The sequence below is a fragment of the Oncorhynchus keta genome, chromosome 32 (genome assembly GCF_023373465.1).
Source record: "Oncorhynchus keta strain PuntledgeMale-10-30-2019 chromosome 32, Oket_V2, whole genome shotgun sequence".
NCBI lineage: Eukaryota > Metazoa > Chordata > Actinopteri > Salmoniformes > Salmonidae > Oncorhynchus > Oncorhynchus keta.
The window spans coordinates 24,813,035-24,835,953 of NC_068452.1; the positions used below are offsets into that span (position 1 = coordinate 24,813,035).

At 41.7% G+C, this 22,919-nt stretch overlaps 2 protein-coding genes across 5 annotated transcripts in view; both read right to left on the minus strand.

Moving 5' to 3' along the window:
• LOC118384536 (glucosidase 2 subunit beta-like) overlaps positions 1 to 5,763 on the minus strand; it is a 9,409-nt gene extending 3,646 nt beyond the window's left edge. For both annotated transcript variants that reach the window (XM_035771149.2, XM_035771148.2), the window contains exons 1-9: positions 5,621 to 5,763; positions 5,071 to 5,220; positions 4,745 to 4,861; positions 4,526 to 4,621; positions 4,375 to 4,432; positions 4,120 to 4,237; positions 3,779 to 3,908; positions 3,205 to 3,289; positions 3,030 to 3,108 (exon numbers count right to left, since the gene is read on the minus strand). In XM_035771149.2, coding sequence (XP_035627042.1) covers positions 3,030 to 3,108; positions 3,205 to 3,289; positions 3,779 to 3,908; positions 4,120 to 4,237; positions 4,375 to 4,432; positions 4,526 to 4,621; positions 4,745 to 4,861; positions 5,071 to 5,170 — 783 coding nt within the window. In that variant the 5' untranslated portion in view covers positions 5,171 to 5,220; positions 5,621 to 5,763. The remainder of the gene's footprint in view (positions 1 to 3,029; positions 3,109 to 3,204; positions 3,290 to 3,778; positions 3,909 to 4,119; positions 4,238 to 4,374; positions 4,433 to 4,525; positions 4,622 to 4,744; positions 4,862 to 5,070; positions 5,221 to 5,620) is intronic.
• Positions 5,764 to 7,318: 1,555 nt separating this feature from the next.
• Positions 7,319 to 22,919, minus strand: part of LOC118384161 (cAMP-specific 3',5'-cyclic phosphodiesterase 4C) — an 81,417-nt gene continuing 65,816 nt past the window's right edge. For all 3 annotated transcript variants that reach the window (XM_052491028.1, XM_052491029.1, XM_052491030.1), the window contains 9 exons: positions 16,922 to 17,015; positions 15,394 to 15,566; positions 13,332 to 13,430; positions 13,026 to 13,190; positions 12,764 to 12,863; positions 12,351 to 12,505; positions 12,082 to 12,204; positions 11,803 to 11,985; positions 7,319 to 11,592 (listed from right to left, as the gene is read on the minus strand). In XM_052491028.1, coding sequence (XP_052346988.1) covers positions 11,029 to 11,592; positions 11,803 to 11,985; positions 12,082 to 12,204; positions 12,351 to 12,505; positions 12,764 to 12,863; positions 13,026 to 13,190; positions 13,332 to 13,430; positions 15,394 to 15,566; positions 16,922 to 17,015 — 1,656 coding nt within the window. In that variant the 3' untranslated portion in view covers positions 7,319 to 11,028. The remainder of the gene's footprint in view (positions 11,593 to 11,802; positions 11,986 to 12,081; positions 12,205 to 12,350; positions 12,506 to 12,763; positions 12,864 to 13,025; positions 13,191 to 13,331; positions 13,431 to 15,393; positions 15,567 to 16,921; positions 17,016 to 22,919) is intronic.

The window sequence follows — 22,919 nt, forward strand, 5'->3', positions numbered from 1 at the left end:
TGGGTAAAGCAAAATCATTTTGACTTCATTAATATGTCAACCTCTAAAATAAAAAGTAGTTAATGTGAACCTAACTCACAGCAAAAAATATATAAAGAAAGCAATCAAATGTAATTTTTGCCTAGACTTTACTGCAAATGACACTCGAATCCTGAGAATAAAAACAATACATTAATATTGCAGTTAGCCATAACAGCCTTTAAAATATGCTTGTGACCACACACACATCTACAGTTGAAGTGAGAATTCTACATACACTTAGGTTGGAGTCATTAACACTCGTTTTTAAAACGCTCCACAAATTTATTGTTAAACTATAGTTTTGGCAAGTCGGTTAAAACATTGTGCATGACAAGTCATTTTCCTAACAATTGTTTACAGACAGATTATTTCACTGTATCACAATTCCAGTGGGTCAGAAGTTTACATACACTAAGTTGACTGTGCAGCTTGGAAAATTCCAGAAATTGATGTCATGGCTTAGAAAGCTTCCGATAGGCTAATTGACATCATTTGAGTCAATTGGAGGTGTACCTGTGGATGTATTTCAAGGCCTACCTTCAGACTCAGTACGTCTTTGCTTGACATCATGTGAAAATCAAAATCAGGAACTCAGAAAAAAAAAAACTCAGTAAAATTGTTTTTATTTTTTAAATTGTAGACCTCCACAAGTTATGTTCATCCTTGGGAGCAATTTCCAAACGCCTTAAGGTAACACGTTTATCTGTACAAACACCATGAGACCACGCAGGAAGGAGATGCGTTCTGTCTCCTAGAGATGAATGTATTTTGGTGCAAAGAGTGAAAATCAATCCCAGAACAGCAGCAAAGGACCTTGTGTAGATGCTGGAGGAAACACGTACAAAAGTATCTGTATCCACAGTTAAACAAGTCCTATATCGACAAAACCTGAAAGGCCGCTCAGCAAGGAAGAAGCCACTGCTCCAAAACCGCCATAAAAAAGCCAGACGACGGTTTGCAACTGCACATGGGGACAATGTCCTCTGGTCTGACGAAACAAAAATAGAACTGTTTGGCCATAATGACCATTATGTTTATAAGAAAAGAGGGGGAGGCTTGCAAGCTGAAGAACACCATCCCAACCGTGAAGCACGGGGGTGGCAGCATCATGTTGTGGGGGTGCTTTGCTGCAGGAGGGACTAGTGCACTTCACAAAATAGATGGCATCATGAGGTAGGAAAATTATGTGGATATATTGAAGCAACATCTCAAGACATCAGTCAGGAAGTTAAAGCTTGGGTCTTCCAAATGGACAATGACTAAACATAATTCCAAAATTATGGCAAAATGGCTTAAGGACAACACAGTCAAGGTATTGGAGTGGTCATCAAAGTCCTGACCTCAATCCTATAGAAAGTTTGTGGGCAGAACTGAAAAAGCATGTGTGAGCGAGGAGGCCTACAAACCTGACTCAGTTACACCAGCTGTCAGGAGGGATGGGCCTAAATTCACCTAACTTATTGTGGGAAGCTACCCGAAACGTTTGACCCAAGTTAAACAATTTAAAAGGCAATGCTACCAAATACTAATTGAGTGCATGTAAACTTCTGACCCACTGGGAATGTGATGAAAAAAAATAAACTGAAATAAACAATTCTATAATAATTCTTCTGACATTTCACATTCTTAAAATAAAAAGTGGTGATCCTAACTGACCTGTAATTTTTACTGGGATTAAATGTCAGGATTTGTGAAAAACTGAGTTTAAATCTATTTGGCTAAGGTGCATGTAAACTTTGACTTCAACTGTAAATATTGCACTTGGGAAACAATCTTAAAGTAGAAATAGAACGAAACAAACAGGCCGTCTACAGTATTTTTGCTCTATTATAGTGGCCACTATAGTAGAAATTGATCCAGTGCACAAGGCTACATGTGTGCAAATAATGTTCACTGGGTAAAAAAATGAACCCCCCTCACTCACACGTGTCACTGTCAAGTTCAATACAACAAAAGCAATATCTTTGGGCTACACTGCACATTATTACATTGTACACTTTATGCCTGTGGACATCTGTTCTACAATGTGCCAACACAGCATGATACCCTTTGTTGGCATAATTGATCTCTTTCAGGCAGAGAGTATACCTGGCATACCACTTTCTTCCACTGTATTGAAAAAGTGAGAAAGTGTGCAGTGTTCCTTTCACCTCTGTAGTGACATCCAGCTTAAGCCAGGTCCAGCTCCACTTAACTGTTTAACAAGCAACGCCTCATTTTCACCTAATTCTCTCATTCTGAAAATTAACCATTTCACACAGATTGCCATGGTCCAGTAAGCAACTAACGCGTTGTAACTTGAGGAACGGCAAGGAGTAGTATAACATTACCAGTTAATACTATAGCGAATTGGTTAGGTTACTAACATTAGCTAGCTAACATTAGCTGTTGGACTTTATTAGCCAGCTAATTTTCACACCATAAAATCAATTATTCGATCAGTTAAGTTGGCTAACGTAGCTCAATACTTCTCTGGCTAGCTAACGGATCATTTGATCCAGCTAGCAAGATCCTCAACGCAAACACTTGTTCCACCACACTTTCTCCGTCACCTCAAACTTTCCAAATGCCAGTTGGTTTTCAGTTACAGCTCATGAAGTACGCTTCATCTTCTCACCCCCGTCTCCGTGGTCAGGCTTCTCTCCTACCTCTTCAATATCGTTCAGGGGATGTGCTGCTGTAAGTTAACTGGCCAACTGCCTTTCCATTCGCTTTCCAGAGCGAGCGCTGATGCTGTAACTAGCAAGTGGTCTTCTCTCTTCAGTAGAGTGCTGCATTTTGTTATGTGAACGATTGGCTGAACCTTGGATACAGACAGTATTTCTCCAAACGCGAATCACTCGTTCGCATACAGCCAGTAGTCATCCAAAGCCACCCAGCCCAGTCCAAACTTTTCTCATTGGAACTACACGATTTCGCCAAAAGGAGACTGGTAAATTACAGGGATGCAAACTAGTGTGATAGAAATGATTCTCGTGACTTGTGGAGGAAGATGACAGACATCTTACCTGAGTCTCTGTTTCTGACAGAGAGCCATCGGAGTCTGGATCCAGCTCTAGATGGGACTGCAGCTCAGCCACAGAAACACTGGGAATAACAAAAACACCCGTATTAGTCACTCACTGAATCACACTGAAATATCTCGGAATATCTCCAGCGCTGACAGTTACACACTACACTCACTAGCCGTCTGCATCATCATCCAGCTCCAGAAAAGCCTCAGCCATTCTAGTTTTGTCCTTCTCCATACGGATGAGTTCTTTTTGTTCTGAAACAGACAAAATCAAATCAATCACATACAACTTAGAAAGAGAAATCTTCAACAGGGCTTTGGTAATTGACTTCCAAATTATTAAGCTAACTACATCAAAGATGTTGAAAAATGTATCTGACTGGAGAGTCGATTTGCACTGGGCATTTCACAAGGGGCGGCAGGGTAGCCTCGTGGTTAGAGCGTTGGACTAGTAACCAAAAGGTTGCAAGTTCGAATCCCCGAGCTGACAAGGTACAAATCTGTCGTTCTGCCCCTGAATAGGCAGTTAGTTAACCCACTGTTCCTAGGCCGTCATTGAAAATAAGAATTTGTTCTTAACTGACTTGCCAAGTAAAAAAGGTTTAAAAAAAGATCTATCTATCTTGGTTTTACCAAACAGCACAAAAACACCTTTTTTGTGAAGAAAACAAATACATTGAGAGAATTGTGCATAGGTTAAAAGCAGAGAGCAAATGGTTTCTTGTGTAATACCAGTGTACTTACCCTCCCAAGCCTTCAGGTGGCGCTCTTTAGCCTCTTTCTCTGGATCCTCCGCTGTTTCTTTCACAGTCCTCAGAGCCTCCACCTTCTCCTCCAGACCCTTCTTACTACCCTGCAGCTCAGTCAACTTGCCCTGCACAAACACATGGATAGAAGTATTTACAAAAAAAAACATTTGAAACATGAAGTCTTATCATTTCATGAACACGTTCAAAAGGCAAGAATTTATACCAATCCCTCTACATAAGAAATGGTCTCTGTATAGGCCCAACCCATTTCTGCTGCCTAATCAACCCCAAATACATCTACTACCCTTTTCACACCCTTTGGCTGATTAGTCTCACCTGTTTGTCCTCCTGTCCCCTTTTAGCTTCATGTATCAGTTGTTGTTTGAGCAGAAAGCCTTCCTTGGTGATCTCAGCCATTATCTGCAGACTCTCCCTCTCCTTGCGTCCCATCTCCCTAGGGGGTCACACAGCCAACACAATCAGTCTTCACACACACACATACTGGAGGAATCGTTCACCAACACAAAGGCCAATGTTAGTAGTGTAGTCAATATTAAGTGTTCGCAGAATGCTGTACGCTTTACTGCTCACCTGCAGGTGTTTTGACAAGTGGCACCACTGTTGTACTCGTCTGTCGTGTCACAGCAGTCTGAGGAGAGAACACACACTTCATCAGCACAACAACAAAATTGAGAGAACGGGACAACTGATCCATGGAAAGATACTGTGACGATATTCTTACCACAGATGCCGTCGTTGATCCGGGAGGAAGGGATGAAGGCGGGTCTGAAGCCAGCGTTGGTGCAGTGGAAGCTGCCGTTGGGGCAGGCAGCAGTACCTGTAGGGAAAAAATGCAAAGACATTCATTATAGTCAAGACCTTAGTGATAACTGCACAGAAGTGTGTAGTGTCTTGATAGTGGGTTCAGTCTGGCATTATTGAGAAGTGAGCGATAGTGTACCTGGTTCATCCGAGCCATCCCTGCAGTCGCAGTAGTCATCGTTGACCCGGTCAAAGGGGATGGTGCTGGAGCCATCCAAACAGGTAAAGGGCTTGTTCTCCTCATAGAACTGTCTCTCTGTCAGGATCATGGGGACAGGTAAGGGTTGGGTACATAAGAGCAAATCTGAGAGCCAATGCACACCTGCCAGGTTAAAATCCATGCTCACAATGGGATTCTGAAAGCTAAAATAACAGACTGCAATAGACTAGGCCTACCTCACTGGCTGTGATGACAACCATAACGTTGTTTGTCTGAATTCGGGTTAGAATCAGATGCCAACTCACTTGATAGTGGTACTCCGCGTGGACGCTGGATCTCCACTGCTGCGCCAGTGCCCATCGCCAAAGCCAAGCTCATCAACAACAGTAGAAGCGCACAAGACATGATGCAGTATCAACAGGGCCCAGCTACACTTTCAAGAATTCGCGGCGCTACTGCAAACACAACTCAAGGCATTAGACAATATACTTGAACCCAATACAGCTAGTCCTCAGACACACCATCATTCACAACATTGAAACAGTCGGCCCCATATGAAACCTCTGATACAATGCGTTATGACTTAATGATTCTGAAAATGTCGTTCTATTTCAATACACGTAAAGATAGGTAACGTTATTAGGTAAGATAGGTAACGTAAGTTAGCTGATGAACTAACGTTACAGTAGTCGCAGCTAGCTATCACCGGTCTTGATTTAACGCGGTAAAAACTTCCTTTTGAACAAGATTTATGAATGCTGTATATGCAATAAAGTATCATGTTCACAATAAAATGCTAAAAACACTTATACAATCGTTATTTTTGAAGTAAAAATATGACTAATCATCCATTACCTCTCTTCCGCAATGCTTCAGGAAACGTCTCGTGCGCTCATGCGCTATCATGTTTTCCTCTGATTGGACTAGCTCTCGAGTCCGACCTGTGATTGGAGAATACTTGTGGCGTGGTGCATGATGGGTAATGACTTGGAAGCAGCCATGTCAGAGAGGGTGGAGAACCTCTTTTGGCCGTGTTATGTGGATTTGAGGTTGCCGACGTGTCTCTGTCAAAATACTTAGTGGTATAAAGTACACATTTTTTTCAGTTTGAGCCTAAAATGACATACCCAAATCTAACTTCCTGTAGCTCAAGACCTGAAGCAAGGATATGTATGTTCTTGATACCATTTGAAAGGAAACACTTGAAGTTTGTGGAAATGTGAAATGAATGTAGGAGATTATAACACATTAGATCTGGTAAAAGATAATACCATTTTTTGTACAATCTTCTTTGAAATGCTAGAGAAAGGTCATAATGTATTATTCCAGCCCAGGTGCCATTTAGATGTTGGCCACTAGATGGAAGCAGTGTATGTGCAAAGCTTTAGACTGATTCAATGAACCATTGCATATCTGTTCAAAATGTTGTATCAAGACTGCCAAAATGTGCCTAATTGGTTTATTAATACATTTTCAAGTTCATAATTGTGCATTCTCCTCAAACAATAACATGGTCTTCTTTAATGGCTACTGTAAACTGGACAGTGCAGTTAGATTAACAAGAATTTAATCTTTCTGCCCATATCAGATATGTCTATGTCCTGGGATTTTTTCATTTTGTCACGATCTCATGCTAATCGCATTAGCCTATGTTAGATCAACCATCCCGCATGGGGGGGTTAGACGGACACCGATCCCGTAGAGGTTAAGTAAAAATACATTTAAGTACTACTTAAGTAGTTTTTGGCGGATTCTGTACTTGACTTTATATTTTTGACAACTTTTATTTCACTACATTCTTAAAAAGAATAATGTACTTTTTACTCCATACATTTTCCCTGACACCCAAAAGTACTCGTTACATTTTGAATGCTTAATAGAACAGGAAAATGGTCCAATATATGCATTTATCAAGAAAGGATCCCTCTGATCTGTCGGACTCACTAAACATACATATACATATTAATTTATAAATTATGTCTGAGTATTGGAGATAGCACCTGGCTGTCCGTAAATGTAAAAAAACAAGAAAATAGTACCGTCTGGTTTGCTTAATATAAGGAATTTGAAATTATGTATACTTTAACTTTTGATACTTAAGTATATTTAAAACCAAATACTACCATAGTACTTTTTTTACTGGGTGACTTTCACTTTTACTTGAGTCATTTTCTATTAAGGTATCTTAAGGTATCGCAAACCAAACAATTAGACAGCGTAGCCTGAACCTGTCAGGCTGAAATGAGTCCATCAATTCCTGCGATGGGGTTTATCATATGTATTGAGAATCCTCATGGTGTGCAATGGAAGTAAGTCTCTGTAGCCCATTCTTACTAATCGTTTAGATAGTTTTTGAGAAACATGTAGGCCTACTCATACACGGATTCTCTCAAAATAAAAAGATGGTGTGGAAGCATAGTATTCACATTCACTTTATAAACCACAATAAACCAGACTATTGAAGACCTTGACCTTTTAGTCTACTCCTTTTTTTATCATCTCTGATAACATTACTAAGCACACACAGTAGCCACAGTATTTCTCTTTGCTTATATTATTTTAAAAATCTTCCTTTATTTGTAATTTTAACACACTTTACAGTACCGAACAGTGAAATAAAATAAAAATATACTGATATATAATTGTATATTATAGCTGTTTGCTTATTAAATGCATTTTATTCACAAAATAACTCCTCAGTTCTCTCAGAAGAAAACCTTTCATAAAAATAATATAATAAAAAATAACTTGGACACATTTTACACATTACAGCAATATAATTTACAAATATTACAATCATTTCATGGTGTTTTCTCCATTTATATAATTTTCCTAACTTGTGAACAAGTAACACATGATTTAAAGCCCAGATAATTGTTCTCAGAGGGAGTCTAATATGACAAAAGTGACCAAGAAGTGGAGGTGCTCATTTCAAAATGGCTACGCAATGTCTCTCACAGAACCCTCTTGTTTTTTTAACCTCTCACTTCACCCATACACATCTGTCAATTACTCACAATCACTCCTACATGGCATATTGATAATGAATAGTTTTCATTGATTATGACTTGAGCAATATGGAATAGCACAATAGAAAAAAACTAAGCCTTGAAACCAGGTCCAACGGAACCAGTGAGAGACATAACTACCAAATCCTCAAAGAAAAACACATACTGTACCCACATACTACTTTAACCACATTGTCTACCCTACAACCTCCCTTAAGATAAAGTTTGGGTACAAAACATTTTCATTTTTCTGATGATTAATCTAATCCTAATTCATCCAATCTATCTAATTAATCTAATAATGAAATGTACCTACTTCTCTGTGTGAGAAAAATGATAGCACAAAAGAGAAAGACAGAGGAAAGATGAGGACAGAAAGAGAGAAGGAAAGCGTGATGGTGTGGCCAGTAGTGTTTTACCGATTCAGTTATTTTCTTATAACTAAACGTGGTTAATTATCAATGATAATGACCTGAATAAATTTGTCATTTTACAATCCAACATTACAAAATATAGAAAACAAGCTGTGATAATGCAAATAGTTATTTTCAATATATTATCAATATGTCATTATAGTTGCGTTTACCATCCACCAGAATGATACAAAAATAAAAACTGTACACAAACTGTTCAAAGAAAACACTTGTGGTATTTTCCATGGTTTTCTTTTCAATATTCAAAAAGAATGTCAGTAATTCATCAACAGAATAATGTCTTAATAAGAAATGATCGCTACAGTATTGTGTTAAAATGGCAATCAAATATTTATTTGTTTTTATAGCTCATGACAAAACAAAAAGCCAGATAAACAAAGCCATATATCTTCAAAGACAGGGGGAAGCTTCATGGGAATCTCCTACTCCAGGTACTGAGACAGTAACGTTGGATTCCCATATTCCAACAATTAAAGGCCTGTGCGGTGACACCGCAATGCTGCTCCAGCCAATCACAGAGCTGGACTGGATGGATCTCAGGCCTCTGTTCCATCAGGCACAGGCTGAGCTACGTTACCGACCAGCAGAAACCAGCTATACTTATGTTGTTGTTTTTTTACCCTGTGAACAACTCCAAGTCAAAACTGAGACCTATTCAAGCTGTGTGCTGATTAATCCTGTGACCATGACCTCATACAGCTAGGATGGTGATTCTAGTGAGTGATGACACACAACACATAACAAGAGAAAGGTCTCTCTCTCTCTCTCTCTCTCTCTCTCTCTCTCTCTCTCTCTCTCTCTCTCTCTCTCTCTCTCTCTCTCTCTCTCTCTCTCTCTCTCTCTCTCTCTCTCTCTCTCACTGTCTGTCTGTCTGTCTGTCTGTCTGTCTGTCTGTCTGTCTGTCTGTCTGTCTCTTTCTCAACATAACATCAGACATTTACTCAGCCCAAGACAGACGTTATTTTCAACCAGAAAAAGTATTGTGAGAAAATATACTTACTCGACATCCGGTCTGCAACAGCTATATGTTTACCACTCATTTGACCTGCATTCCCTGGAGCTAAATTGGCCTATTTATTGGGCCCTCGTAACTGACACAACACATTCTTAATATTGGCCATAAAATGTTCCTGTCCATATGCTGATGCTGGGTACATTGTGTATAGACACACAGACACTCACAGATAGAGGCATACAGACATGGTATAAATATACTAGGATATTTTGAATTTATCTTATAAATCTACATAGAGGCAGGTATGTATCCTGCATTTGACATTAAGGCAGAAAAGCTTAAAACGTAACAAGAATGGCTGTGTGTGACTGTCTGAACAGCCTCCTTTCTGGCCAAGCTCGTTCTTTCGATTCCCTCCAATCCTGAAATCACCCTGACAAAATCCTCTCAGTCTGCCCCGTCAAAGCATCTCTCCCCTCATCAGTTTCCAATCTGTTGCTTTGGTGACAACTGATGCAGTAAGTGAGAAGAGACTGGTGAATAAATACAGTGTGACTGGGTAAGAGATGGAATGTGAATTTGTGCTGCTGATGATATTATCCTAATCCTTCAAACATATTTAGCAAAAAACAAGAATAAATAGAAAACAGGCAGAACATATACTCTAAAGTATCTCATGGCTTATCCTCAGAAAGTAAAAAAGACAAATAATTTTTGTATGTAAAAACTGGAGAGTCCACAAGCAGCAGGTGTGGTGGTGTGGGGATAGTGACTTCTCCTTATCTACGAGTTCTGAAACGTCTCATCAACTTGAAAAGCAACAAAGGAAGACTTAAAGCTGAAAACCTGTCACCACAGAAACAGACTGAGCATGTGACACACGCACGCACACTCACACACACACACGCACACGCACACGCGTGCACGCACGCACACACACGCACACACACACTAAATCATGAACAGTTACAATAGATCTTTGAACAAGAGACAGTCAAAAATGAAGACAAAAGCAGAGACTCCTGTCCCACGATGCATTGCTTCACGACAGCCTCATGTTTCAGGAGCTGGTGTTTCCAGAAAGGCACACAGCCATCTTGCACCGGTAGCGCTTCTTCATAAAGGGAAAATGGGAAAATGGAGGCGGGACCCTCAGGTCCCCTCATCACAGCGTCTTCCTTTCTTTATTAAACGTAATCCTCTCTTCTTTTCTCGCGCCTCTCCTCCTCTATAGATAGATATCTGTAGTCTTCTTTCCGACAGAAATGGAAAATAAGTCACTCAGAAAAAAACAGAGTTCTTGTTGAATTCTAACAAACATGAACTAGTAATACTGACTGACACTAGTTAATACTCCATATAGAGATGGCTTTTTCCAAAGAGATTCGTTACCAATCAGAGTCAAACACACACACAAACACACACACAAACACACACATTCTCGTGTGTAGACTTCAGAGGTTTTTTTTCTCCATGAATCAAAGTGTGTGAGTGAGGTGTATTTGTGTGTGGAGGTGAGTTTGTGCATGTTTATGTGTGTGTGTTTCATTTCCAGTGCTACACTGTCTTCAATGGCCCATTATTAATGCTTCTCTATGTTCCTCTTTGTCCTCATAGCTGTTCCTCATACCATCAGCTGGAAGAAACACCTCCAGCTCCAACTCCAAATCTACAGTTGTTGTGTAAATAGCTTTTCTTTAAGCAATATTATTTGTGTTCCCTTTTTGAAAAATAGATTTAAAGGTCTATTGTCTAAGGTCTATGTAGTCTTATTTGATCTTGGGTTTTGGCCATTGGAAATAAAGGGTGGACAACAGGGGCGTGGTGTGTGCATGTGGGGTGTGGCCAGGGAGAGAGGAGCGGAACTCATGTGTCATCAGCTGGTGAGGAGGAGTCTTCCTCCTCGCAGTCCTCCACGGGGCTTGTGTCAGAGTGTATCTCCACCCCTGACTGAGCTTTCTGGAGAACTCCCCTCTTCTCCTCCTCCTCCTCCTCCTCCTCCTCCTCCTCCTCTACCTCCTCCTCCATCCGTACTTCCCCTTCCTCCTCGATGATGTCTCCTTCCCTTTCATCATTTAACACGTCCTCTCCTTCCTCCTCTTCTTTCTTGTCTTCCTCCTCTCCCTGACTGCAGTCCAGCACCATGTGATTGGGGGTGGTTTTCCCCTCCTCCTCCTCCTCCTCCTCCTCCTGTCCTCCCTCGGTGTCGTCATCCAAGGTGAGCTTGAACTGGAACTTGTCGATGCAGGCGTTGAGCCTCTTGTCTGGGCCGAGGGGGATTGGGGGTGGGGAGATGGGGCTCTGGGGGATGGTGCTCTGGTACCAGTCCCTGTTGTCCTCCAGAGTGTCAAGGATGTCCTGGGCGTCAGGGTGCACCAGGTCCCCCCACGTCTCCCACAGAGGGTGCACGATGTAGTCGATGAAGCCCACCTACAGCACACAACACCAGGAGAATCAAACACACTAACAAACATCACACTAATCACAAGCACATTACACGGCTAAGGAATTTGTGTAAGCAACATGAGATGACATTTATAAACATCAATCATACTATTAAGAAAGCATATATAAGCATTAAGCTTTTATAATTACTTTGAAAGTGATCCCAAAATGTGAGTTGTGTGTATGTTTCCTAACCTGACTCTTCTCCACAGAAGCAGTGTGTTTGTCACACATGGGGCTGATCTCCATGCCTCTCTCCCTCTCCTTGTCCCCCTGTCTAAAGAACTCCTCCATGATGCGCTCAGTCCACTCTCTGTACACGACCAGGGGCTTGGTGGGGTTACTTAGGTCCGCACAGTGCACCATGTTCCTCAGCACCTGCAGACACACACATAAGGTCAGGTAACACCAGTGCACGGTAGGCGTTGTGAATTTTCTCCAGCTTATGTTTAGAGGTCAGAGGGGAAAGCTCACCTGGATGCGGTCAGTGTAGTGGTCGAGCAGGAGCACTCCTGAACTGGTCACCTTCTTCGTCTCCACCATGGTCTTCAGATCAGCCAGCAAACTCATGTGCTTGGACATATCCGTCGCCAACACCTTGAGAGGTCAATTAAAGGAGGAGGTCAAACAAAAACAAACAAAAAAATAGAAAATAACATTTAAATAACTCTTATAAGCCCCACCCCTTACTGAGCCAGCGGAGCAGCCCATTAGTGGGTGAGTGTGAGGGGCAGGAGCCTCACCATATCGATAACGAGCTTGCGCAGACTCTGTCTCTGCCTCTTGCTGAGGTTCTGGAAGATGTCACAGTTGTCCTCGTGGAGCAGCTTGAAGCCCACGGCCAGGTGGTGGTTCTCCAGGACTGACTCATCGTTGTACATCAGAGCCAGCTCCGAGTCTGGGGGAAGAGGACAGACAGAACACACCGGGTCAGTACAGAACACATACTAGGTCAGCGCACCTGTAGACACACCCCACTAGTAACCTTTTCACATTACAGTGCTGACTATGACATTTTCTTTTTACGTTATCAGCTGTGCTACACTGACTGGTGAGTTGAGCTCAACTGGGATGTGGTTCAGGGAGCTTTATTCAGTTATAATGCAGTGTACTGTACAGCGTCATGTCTCCTCCTTTCTCCATTGCAAGGACTCACTGGTGTTGATGAGGAACTGGTTGGACACGCCAGGATGATCCACATCATGGATGGCAGCAGCGAATAACGCAGCCAGGATCTCCAGATCAGTGAACACAGCCTGACAGAGAGAGAGAGAGAGAGATAGAACACAGTGTAACCAATCACGTTTTAGAACAGCCTACAGGACATGAATGTGCGATGGCAGTTAGAGTGCAGCTGTGTGCTTCACGTTAGCTGTTGTTAGACGTAGCCTCAGTGTGGGGTGAAATGTGGTTCTTACGTCCAGAGCCGGTGTGGACAGCAGGACGTGGGTGGACTGTGTGACGTCAGCGGCGTGGAGGCTGTTGTGGTAGGCCACGTTGGCATGGTAGTGGTCCTCCAGGGTCATAACGTAGGTCACGAAGGTGTCGACAGGGATTCGAAACGTCTTCAACAGATCCCTCTCCTACAGGGAAGGAAAACACAGCGTCACGCAAACACTCAGGATCCTATACACGTACAGTTTATGAACAGCAAAGTCTACATTAAGTCTATATGACCACTCTTACCGAAAATCGAATGGATAAAACCACTGCTTTTCACCCACCTGGAAGATGGCGAACATGATGCAGCTGAGAGGCCTATTATTGGAGAACTCAGCCAGACGAAAGATATTAAGGCCCCACTTATTCAAGTCATCCAGCTCCTGGTCAACAGACATCACAATCAGAAACAGAATCACCTTTATTTGCCAAGTAAATGTACACATACCCAGAATTTGACTTGACATATGACTCCATTTAATCCCTCCAGAGACCAATAAAGATCAATAAATCAAACCAATTAATTTTTGTCCACTCTAATGGAGATAGATGTTTTTGGGCTGTATCTCTGAGGCCATACATGCCACTGTGTTAAATTCTGTTGTACCTTTGAGAGGACATTCTGGTGTATTCAATGATATCATGTGGGGGGGTGTGACTTTGTACTTTCTCATCTTGTTTTTTAAAATGAAGTACTTTCAAGAAGAAAGTACATGTATGTAAATGAGTAATCATCATTTTTGTGAGTTTGATATTCAAATTGTTTCCAGTAAGTAAATACAGTACATGACCAAAAGTATGTGGACACCTGCTCTTGTCGAACGATTCCAAAATCATGTGCATTAATATGGAGTTGGTCCCTCCTTTGCTGCTACAACAGCTTCCACTCTTCTGGGAAGGCTTTTCACTAGCTGTTGGAACATTGCTGTGGGGACTTGCTTCCATTCAGCCACAAGAGCATTATTGAGGTCGGGCACTGATGTTGAGCGATTACACCTGGCTCGCAGTCGGCGTTCTAATTCATCCCAAAGGTGTTCAATGGGGTTGAAGTCATGGCTCTGTGCAGGCCGGTCAAGTTCTTCCATAGCGATCTCAACAAACAATTTCTGTATGGACCTCGCTTTGTGCACGGAGGCATTGTCATGCTGAAACAGGAAAGGGCCTTCCCAAAACCTTTGTTGGAAGCACAGAATCATTGGAAGCACAGAATCGTCTTGAATGTCATTGTATGCTGTAGTGTTTAGATTTCCTTTCACTGGAACTAAGGGGCCTAGCCTGAACCATGAAAAACAGCTCCAGACCATCATTCCTCCTCCACCAAACGTTATAGTTGGCACTATGCATTGGGGCAGTTAGCGTTCTCCTGACAGCCATCAAACCTAGATTTGTCCATCAGACAATGAAGAGTAAATCTCGCCAATGGTGGCGCGCTTTACACCATTCCAGCCGACGCTTGGCATTGTGCATGGTGATCTTAGGCTTGTGTGCCACCGCTCAGCCATGGAAACCCATTTCATTAAGCTCCAGACTAACAGTTATTGTGCTGACGTTACTTCCACAGGAAGTTTGGAACTCAGTAGTGTGTTGCAACCGAGGACAGACAATGTTTACACGCTACGTGCTTCAGTACTCAGCAGTCTCGTTCTTTGATCTTGTGTGGCCTACCACTTTGTGGCTGAGCGTTTCCATTTCACAATAACAGCACTTACAGTTAACCAGGGCAGCTCTAGCAGGGCAGAAATTTGACAAACTGACTTGCTTGTTGGAAAGGTGGCATCCAATGACGGTGCCACGTTGAAAGTCACTGAGCTCTTCAGTACGGGCCATTCTACTGACAATGTTTGTCTATGGAGATTACATGGCTGTGTGCTCGATTTTATACACCTGTCAGCAACGGGTGTGGCTGAAATAGCCAAATCCACTAGTTTGAAGAAGTGTCCACATATTTTTGTATATATAGTGTATCTGTGGAATAGTTTGGTGAGTTTTCAGAGCAGTGTAATATATTTTTTCTTACATTAAATAAGAGCTAAATAAGAGATTGTGTATAAATATCCTGTATTTTTCACTTACTGTACACATATTTACTGTAATGTAAAAATGTACAAATATAATATTCACCTCATCATAATATCCACTACAGTGCATATACAATAAAATAAAATAATAAAATAAATGTTGTAAAATGTTTATTTCACTCCTAAAAAAGTCATAATTCATAAAGCTTTTTTTCGCTGGGTCTCAGCAGGATATGCCATTTTAAATCATATTCGAAGTGACTGAGTGTTCATGTGTGACTATGTGTAAGGGTCCACAGATCCCAGATCCAGTACAGGTATACCGTACCCTGGCCAGTGCATCCTCCTGTTCCGTCTTGACTCCGAAGCGTGGCATGGTGGTGTTGATGGACAGGCTGGAGCTGTGCGTCAGCTTCTTCACTCCACTGATATGACACATGGGCTTGTCCCGGTCCCGCTCCCGCAGGGTCGGAGACGGGATCTCTACCTCATTCTGCTTATCTGGAGGAGACATGGAGGTCAGAGGTTAATTAGAATACTTTCGAATGCTTGATTTATAAGCATGCATTTATAACTTATTATTATAAAGGCTATAGTGTGCTACATCTCTATAGTATGCATCATTAGAGGGCTCACTTGTAAAGAGACCCCGGTCTAAATGACTGCCTGCACTGTAAACCCCAAGACCTTTTTAACTCAAATACTTCGAGTAAGTGGAACTCAAAGTCATTATTACATCAAATGTTTATGTGGTACTGACTCAAAACGAAATCACATTAACTCAATTTTCTGAAGTTATGACAACAAATTAACTTTTTTCCCCAAGCATGCTCTACTGCAGGTTGATTTTTGGGAATTGTTTTTAATATCTGTGTTTTTGCATGTACATTGAGTGATTGATTCATCTTAGGTAAAACACAGTTAAATAACATACATTTTCTAAACTAATCCAATAAATTAATTTGATTTTTTTCACCCGTCACAGAAATGGTTGTTCCAATTGAAATGGCTGAGAAGAGTCTCCTCCCACTGTTCCTAACCCTGGCAGTCATGATGAATGCAGGTTGTGAGTGAATACACAGTTCTACTGTTGGATAGCCTAACTCTAGCTGGATTCCAATAGGAATTACACATCACTTTACAAGCTAGCCTAAAGTGACTTGCAGAAGTCTGGTATATTTCCCAGGTTTTCCAGAAATCTGTGTTGGAAGATTGCTGGAAATCCTTCAACCTAGAATTTTTTTGAAACCATGAGTTTCAGGCCACTGTATTAGAGTACATCTAGGCCTCAAAATAAGGCCTTATGAGATATGTAATGTTTAATTATAATGATAACATTCAACTAGGAATTCACTTGGGGAAGGCCATAGGACATCCGTGTTTCTGTTCCTAACAAATACAGTCATGTGTGACGATTCCACAATTCACTCAAAAAGGCAAGGCGCACTGAGAAATTATATTGGAGGCGTGGCTTAGAGGGGCCATTACTCTGATACAACAAGCTCACAGTAACTCTATCAGTTTGATGAATAACTACTAAATCACTTTAAGTAACTGTACTCAGATATATTAAGTTCAACGCGTTTCCTCAAACGTTTCGAGTAATGACAGCACATTGGGGTTAACAGTGTGGATAAAGGTTAAATATGAAATAAATGCCTTATACTGGTCAGTATTAACTAAAATATAACCCTCTTTCTAAATGTCAGCCGTATAGTGCACTACTTTTGACCAGAGCCACATACATAGGGCTCTGATGAGTTTTCTAGTGGATAGAGGACTGAGGTGTATAAGGGATAGAAGACAAACAGAGACCCAGTCAGGAGTGCAGGTGAAAGGGGAGGTGTGTGACTCACCCAGGAAGGTAGTGGAGATGTATTCAGACACCTGGTTCCCTGAACGACTCATCTCTGACAGGTGAGATAGCTCCCGGTTCAACATCCTCTTAAACTGGGGGAGGAAAAGGAGAGAGAGATGGAGAGAGGAAGAAAGAGATGGAGAGAGGCAGAGCATTATATTATTACCAAGAACAGGAGAAGACAGAAGTTAGAGGTATTGCTTGAATAGTGTCGCTGAAATAATGTTCAAACTGGATTTCATACCATGCCAAAAATAGCACATCGTACTCCATAAGAAAGGAAATCTGTACAAATCCCTTTTTAGCAAAATATATCTAACACGTTGTTTTGAAAAACAAAACAATGGGCAGCAGGTAGCCTGGTGGTTAGAGTAAAGATATTTATAACTAACCCAAGATAGTTCATCTGTGTCATTTTCAAAGGGAGCAGATGAGGCATAGCGGGCAGAACAAGCAAGGAGGTTGGCAGAGCCAAGCATGAGCTAACAACATCCCATCGGCCCGTTCTAGCATGTGCTTGTGCAATAACTCAATTCGCCATGGCATTCATTGTAAACATCATTTCAAAAAAACTTTGTCAAAGGATCATGTCTACAAACGTAGTGCCCTCTGTTCGAAACAGATGGTAGTTTTGGGAACAGAAAACTGTAGTGAGATCAGGCTTTGATGAGATTGGACTTCGATAAGAAAATCTGCATAATATCGGCCCAGTTCCAACTCGTGCCATACTCTCCCATACTGCCGGCCGCCGAGCTTCCTCTCCTCACCATATATTGGTGGGGAGTGGAAATTCCAACCAGAGGCTTCAGATTTATACATCTGGTGAAACATCGGTCTCTATCTGTGGTTAGAGCATTGGGACAGTAACCGGAAGCTATCTAGTTTGTATCCCCGAGCCGACAAGATAAGAAATCGATCGTTGTACCCTTGAGCAAGGCACTTAACCCTAAATGCTCCCTGGGTGTCTCAGGGGGAGTTGGGATATACAAAAACACACATTTCCAATTCACACATGCTCTTTCAAGTTTTTTTTCCCAATCACTGTGGCACATTGTTTCAGGTATAAGTTGTTTATTTTCAAAACTCTAAGTACAAACCTCTAACCTGATAACACTTGTAATGCCCCCTATCTTGTGTTCAGAACCTTTCATTGTGCATTCATTGGAGTTGAACACATCTTTCACCCTTGAGTCACTCATGCAAAATCTGTTTTTCCGTGAAATACCATGAGAACATTTAGTTTAGTCATCAATACATCAGGCCCACCATTAAGTCATTTTAACTACCATTTTTAACTAACTAACTAACTAACTAACTAACTAACTAACTAACTAACTAACTAACTAACTAACTAACTAAGATACTTTCTTTTTGAAGTGCTTTTTGAAGTGCTGAATAAAAATAATAGTAATTGTATTGTTAACAAATCATATCAAAAGTACAGTGAATATTGCATTTTGAAAAGCAGATACTCAGATTGAATACGCTTCCAATTTGAAGGAGTGATTTGGTGCAGTGAACAAGTAACTGTGAATTTGTTTGTTGTACTACTCAGTCAATTGAAAATGTACTTAGAGTTTAGATTTTTGTGCTTAGACTGTTGAAAATGTACCACATACTTGTGAAAATTGCACCAACGTGATTGACAAAAACTGTAATACGCACTTGAGTATGTGTGAAACAGAACAAATTATTATTGTTAATATGAACCACTATACCTCATTCAGGATACAGGTCATACCACTAAACAAAGACTAATACTGTACATCGGCTCTAAACTCAATCAAAAATGTCAACAATGTAGCAAATTATGAATTGTGTTTGATCCTGATGTATCACACATCTACTGTGAAATAGTGAAATAGAATTCCTAAAGAACACACGGCTTTACTACACAACATTCATACGGTACGATATGACCTTGTCAACAGGCAACCACTGCAGGAGCCTGACAAAGCAACAGCATGTTGGAGCAATGGTGGAAGAGCTGCCCTTTTTATACATCATGTTCTGTGTCTTTTGGTGATGATGTCACACAACCTGCCTGGAATGCAGGTGAGAAAAAGACACGACGCATGAATAGGACACATATGTTCCATATGGCTAAACAGAACATGTAATGTGGCATAGACTTCCTGTCGCGATATCTCAACCAAACATGAGCGGATCTTGAAGACTGGTAGTGGAATGTGTTTGGTTACTAACAGAGGCAGTCACGTGCAAGCAGGCGCAGTGCGATTCGGACAAGTCCCCTCAGTCTGTGTCCCACTGACTGATCCTTCACACATAATAATCTCCATGGCAACCATAGAGGTTGCCCTAGCAACTGCCTCCTCACAGTCAGTCCTGCAGCATGATGGGAGCGAGGGAGGGAGGCGGCTGCTGCTTGGGTGACAATCTCAGAGACTAGGCAGGTGTCTCTGACCTTTTTCAAGGTCAATCCTCTCCTCTACATTCCTTTCCTCTCCTCTCATCTGCTCTTCTCTCCTCTCCCTTGTTCTCCCCTCCCTTGTTCTCCTCTCCCTTGTTCTCCCCTCCCCTGTGTTCTCCTCTCTTCTTCCCTCCACTCTTCTCTGCTTCTCCTTATTTCTCTACTCCTCTTCTCTGCTCTACTCCACTTTCCTCTCTATTTCCTTCTCTCTCTTACTCACCTCTTTTACTACCTTCCCTCCCACTCTCTCAACCTTCCCTCTCACTCGCTCAACCTTCCCCCCCACTCTCTCAACCTTCCCTCTCTCACTCACTCATTCCTTCCTACTTCTATTTTTAATTACTCTCTCTCTCTCTCATCCCTTATTCCAGTCCAACCAGGTATTAGTGACAGTTCGACACGGTTAGAACAGTCAGGTCTCTTTCCCTCCGTCAGAAGCCACTACAACAGTCAGATAGATAGATAGATAGATAGATCATGATAATGCACCAGGTAGGTACTGTAGACTAGTTAGCCAGTCAAGCCCAGTGACACAGTTATGCTGCAGGATCAATCTCTCTCCATCTCTCTCTCCATCTCTTTACTATATTGAGTCATAATCTGCCAACCAACACAACCCCAGTGCCAGGACACACAGACAGACGCCACACCACGCTACCGTGCTTCCTCATATGGCCCCCTGACTGATGGAACACAAGATTTCCCGGGATGAAGCTGTGAGAGACGCAAAGGGGCTTCATCAACCCTCTGATAACTGACTAACATATGGACACCCAGGGAAATGTGACATGTATTGTAACAGGCAGGCTCTTCCTGCACTTCCTGTTTTTCACATTACAATAGCAGTTTACAGTAATGCTCTTTGATGACAGCATGGTGAATCAGCTTTCACAACCAACAATCCATTCAATTTCACTTTGTTTATCAAAGTACTGTATATATATTTTTTTGCTAATGGTAATGGTAAGGCTGTTGTTGGACTCTATCTTGTATCAAAACAAGAGTTGTCATATTGCGGCAGATTGCTAAAAACACTGTATGCTTAGAGATGGGGGGAGTGGATACAGCTAGCACATTTGGTTCCTGACTGGTAGTAAGTACTTTTTTTGTTTTTCACTTTCTGAGAACAGAAGTGAAAATGTTGCCTGTTCTGGGAATGTAAATGTTTAGGTTGCAAGGAGGTTCTGAGAAGGTTTTACTATGGTTCCCTGAAAGTTTTCCTGGGCGTTTTCATTAATCTTCTGAGAACAGAAATGATAGGTTATTTGAAGGTAATTGAATAACGTTCTGAGAACATGTTTCACTAAGACTTTTAATTACACTGCTTAGTTTTGAGTGTTTTTAACTGTTTAGAAACAGTTCAAAATTGCACACACATTTATTTTGTTATTGTGGCACGGTGTCTGTGAAATTCTAACCTATGATCTTACACTATGTATACAAAAGTATGTGGACACGCCTTCAAATGAGTGAATTCGGCTATTTCAGCCACATCCATTGCTGACAGGTATATAAAATCGAGCACACAGCCATGCAATCTCCATAGACAAACATTGACAGTAGAATGGCCTTGCTGAAGAGCTCAGTGACTTTCAATGTGACACCAGAGCTACCCTGGTCAACTACAAGTGCTGTTATTGTGAAAGTGGAAATGCGTAAGAGCAACAAAGGCTCAGCTGCAAAATGGTAGGCGACACAAGCTCACAGAACGGGGACTGCCAAGTGCTTAAGCGCGTAACTCGTAAATATCATTGGACTCTGGAGCAGTGGAAACACGTTCTCTGGAGTGATGGATCACGCTTCATCATCTGGTAGTCCAACGGATTAATCTGCTTTTGGCGGATGCCAGGAGAACGTTACCTGCCCAAATGCAAGGTGCCAACTGTAAAGTTTGGTGGAGGAGGAATAATGGTCTGGGGCTGGTTTTCATTGTCGGGTCTAGGCCCCTGAGTTCCAGTGAAGGGAAATCTTAACGCTACAGCATACAATGACATTCTAGACAATTCTGTGTTTCCAACTTTGTGCAAACTATTTGCGGAAGGCCCTTTCCTGTTTCAGCATGACAATGCCCCCGTGCACAAAGCGAGGTCCATACAGAAATGGTTTGTTGAGATCGACGTGGAACAACTTGACTGGCCTGCACAGAGCCATGACTTCAACCCAATCGAACACCTTTGGGATTAATTGGAACGCCGACTACGAGCCAGGCCTGCCCGGCCTCACTAATGTTCTTGTGGCTGAATGGAAGCATGTCCTCACAGCAAAGTTCCAACATCTAGTGGAAAGCCTTCCAGTAAGAGTAGAGGCTGTTATAGCAGCACAGAGGGGACCAACTCCATATTAATGCCCATTATTTTGGAATGAGATGTTCAACGAGCAGGTGTCCACATACTTTTGTTCATGTAGTGTATGTTCTTTATCCATTTGAATAAGTCTACTGTGCCACCAGGATACTCTATTTTAGTCTATTCAAATAGACCCCATTTCAAAGGAAACAAGCACTCATTAGGATCAGGTGTGGCCAATTACTGGGCGCGGCCAACACACCTGAACACACTTAACAAGAGAGAGGATAGAGAGAGTTTTATTGACGCTTTGAACGGAATGTATGTATTTTTAAATAACATTTGCAGAACATTCTTTGAACGTTACTGATGTTTTCTTGTGTTTTTTATGTTAAGTTTTCTTAATGTTTTGAGAACATGAATTTAAATGTAACCATGAGGAAACCTGTAGAAAACGTTATGCTGAAGTACAGAAATTCCCACGTTGTTTCTTAACGTACTCTGAACTATTTGAGAATATTCCCCATGTTAAACCAGTTGGAGAACATTCCTACAACGTTACCAACATTTTTATTAAATCTAACCATGTTTGAACTTTTAGGACATTTTTGTGCCGAGAATGTTCCAAAGCCAAGCAACTGTTCTGCAACATTCCCACAAAGTTGTGAGTAGGTTGTATGCAAAATAACCATAAGACAACCACACTCTCATCAAGCTCTAAGAAACATCCGGTTCTGAGAACGTACTAGCTGGGTAAGATGTTGCTGTATGTATCTCAGTAAAGCACAGACAAGACAATGGTTCACGAGGGCTGAACCTGTGTGCGTGTGTGTGCGTGTGCGTGTGCGTGTGTGTGCGTGCGCGTGTGTGCGTGCGCGTGTGTGTGTGTGTGTGTGTGTGCGTGCGTGCGTGCGTGCGTGCGTGCGTGTGTATGTGTGTGTGTGTGTGTGTGTGTGTGTGTGTGTGTGTGTGTGTCGAGGATGGAGATGGACATCTTGTGATAAAGCAGGCTACCTGCTGTAACAATAGGACAAAAAATATTTTCTTAATAGGAATTTCTGTACGATTTTGGAGGAATATTGTCTGTGGTTTAAATGGAGGAAATGAGTCCCTAAGGTGAACAGTTTTGAGTTTCTATCTTCAGGTTGAAGTGTACTGCAGCTGAGGTTTAGTGCGCCCAGCACCACAGACAGCACGACGACACATTACAGGGGGAGTTCAGGGTTAATAAACTCTGAAAACTCAATGCCTTTTCCCCTTCAGTGCCCACATGCATAAAT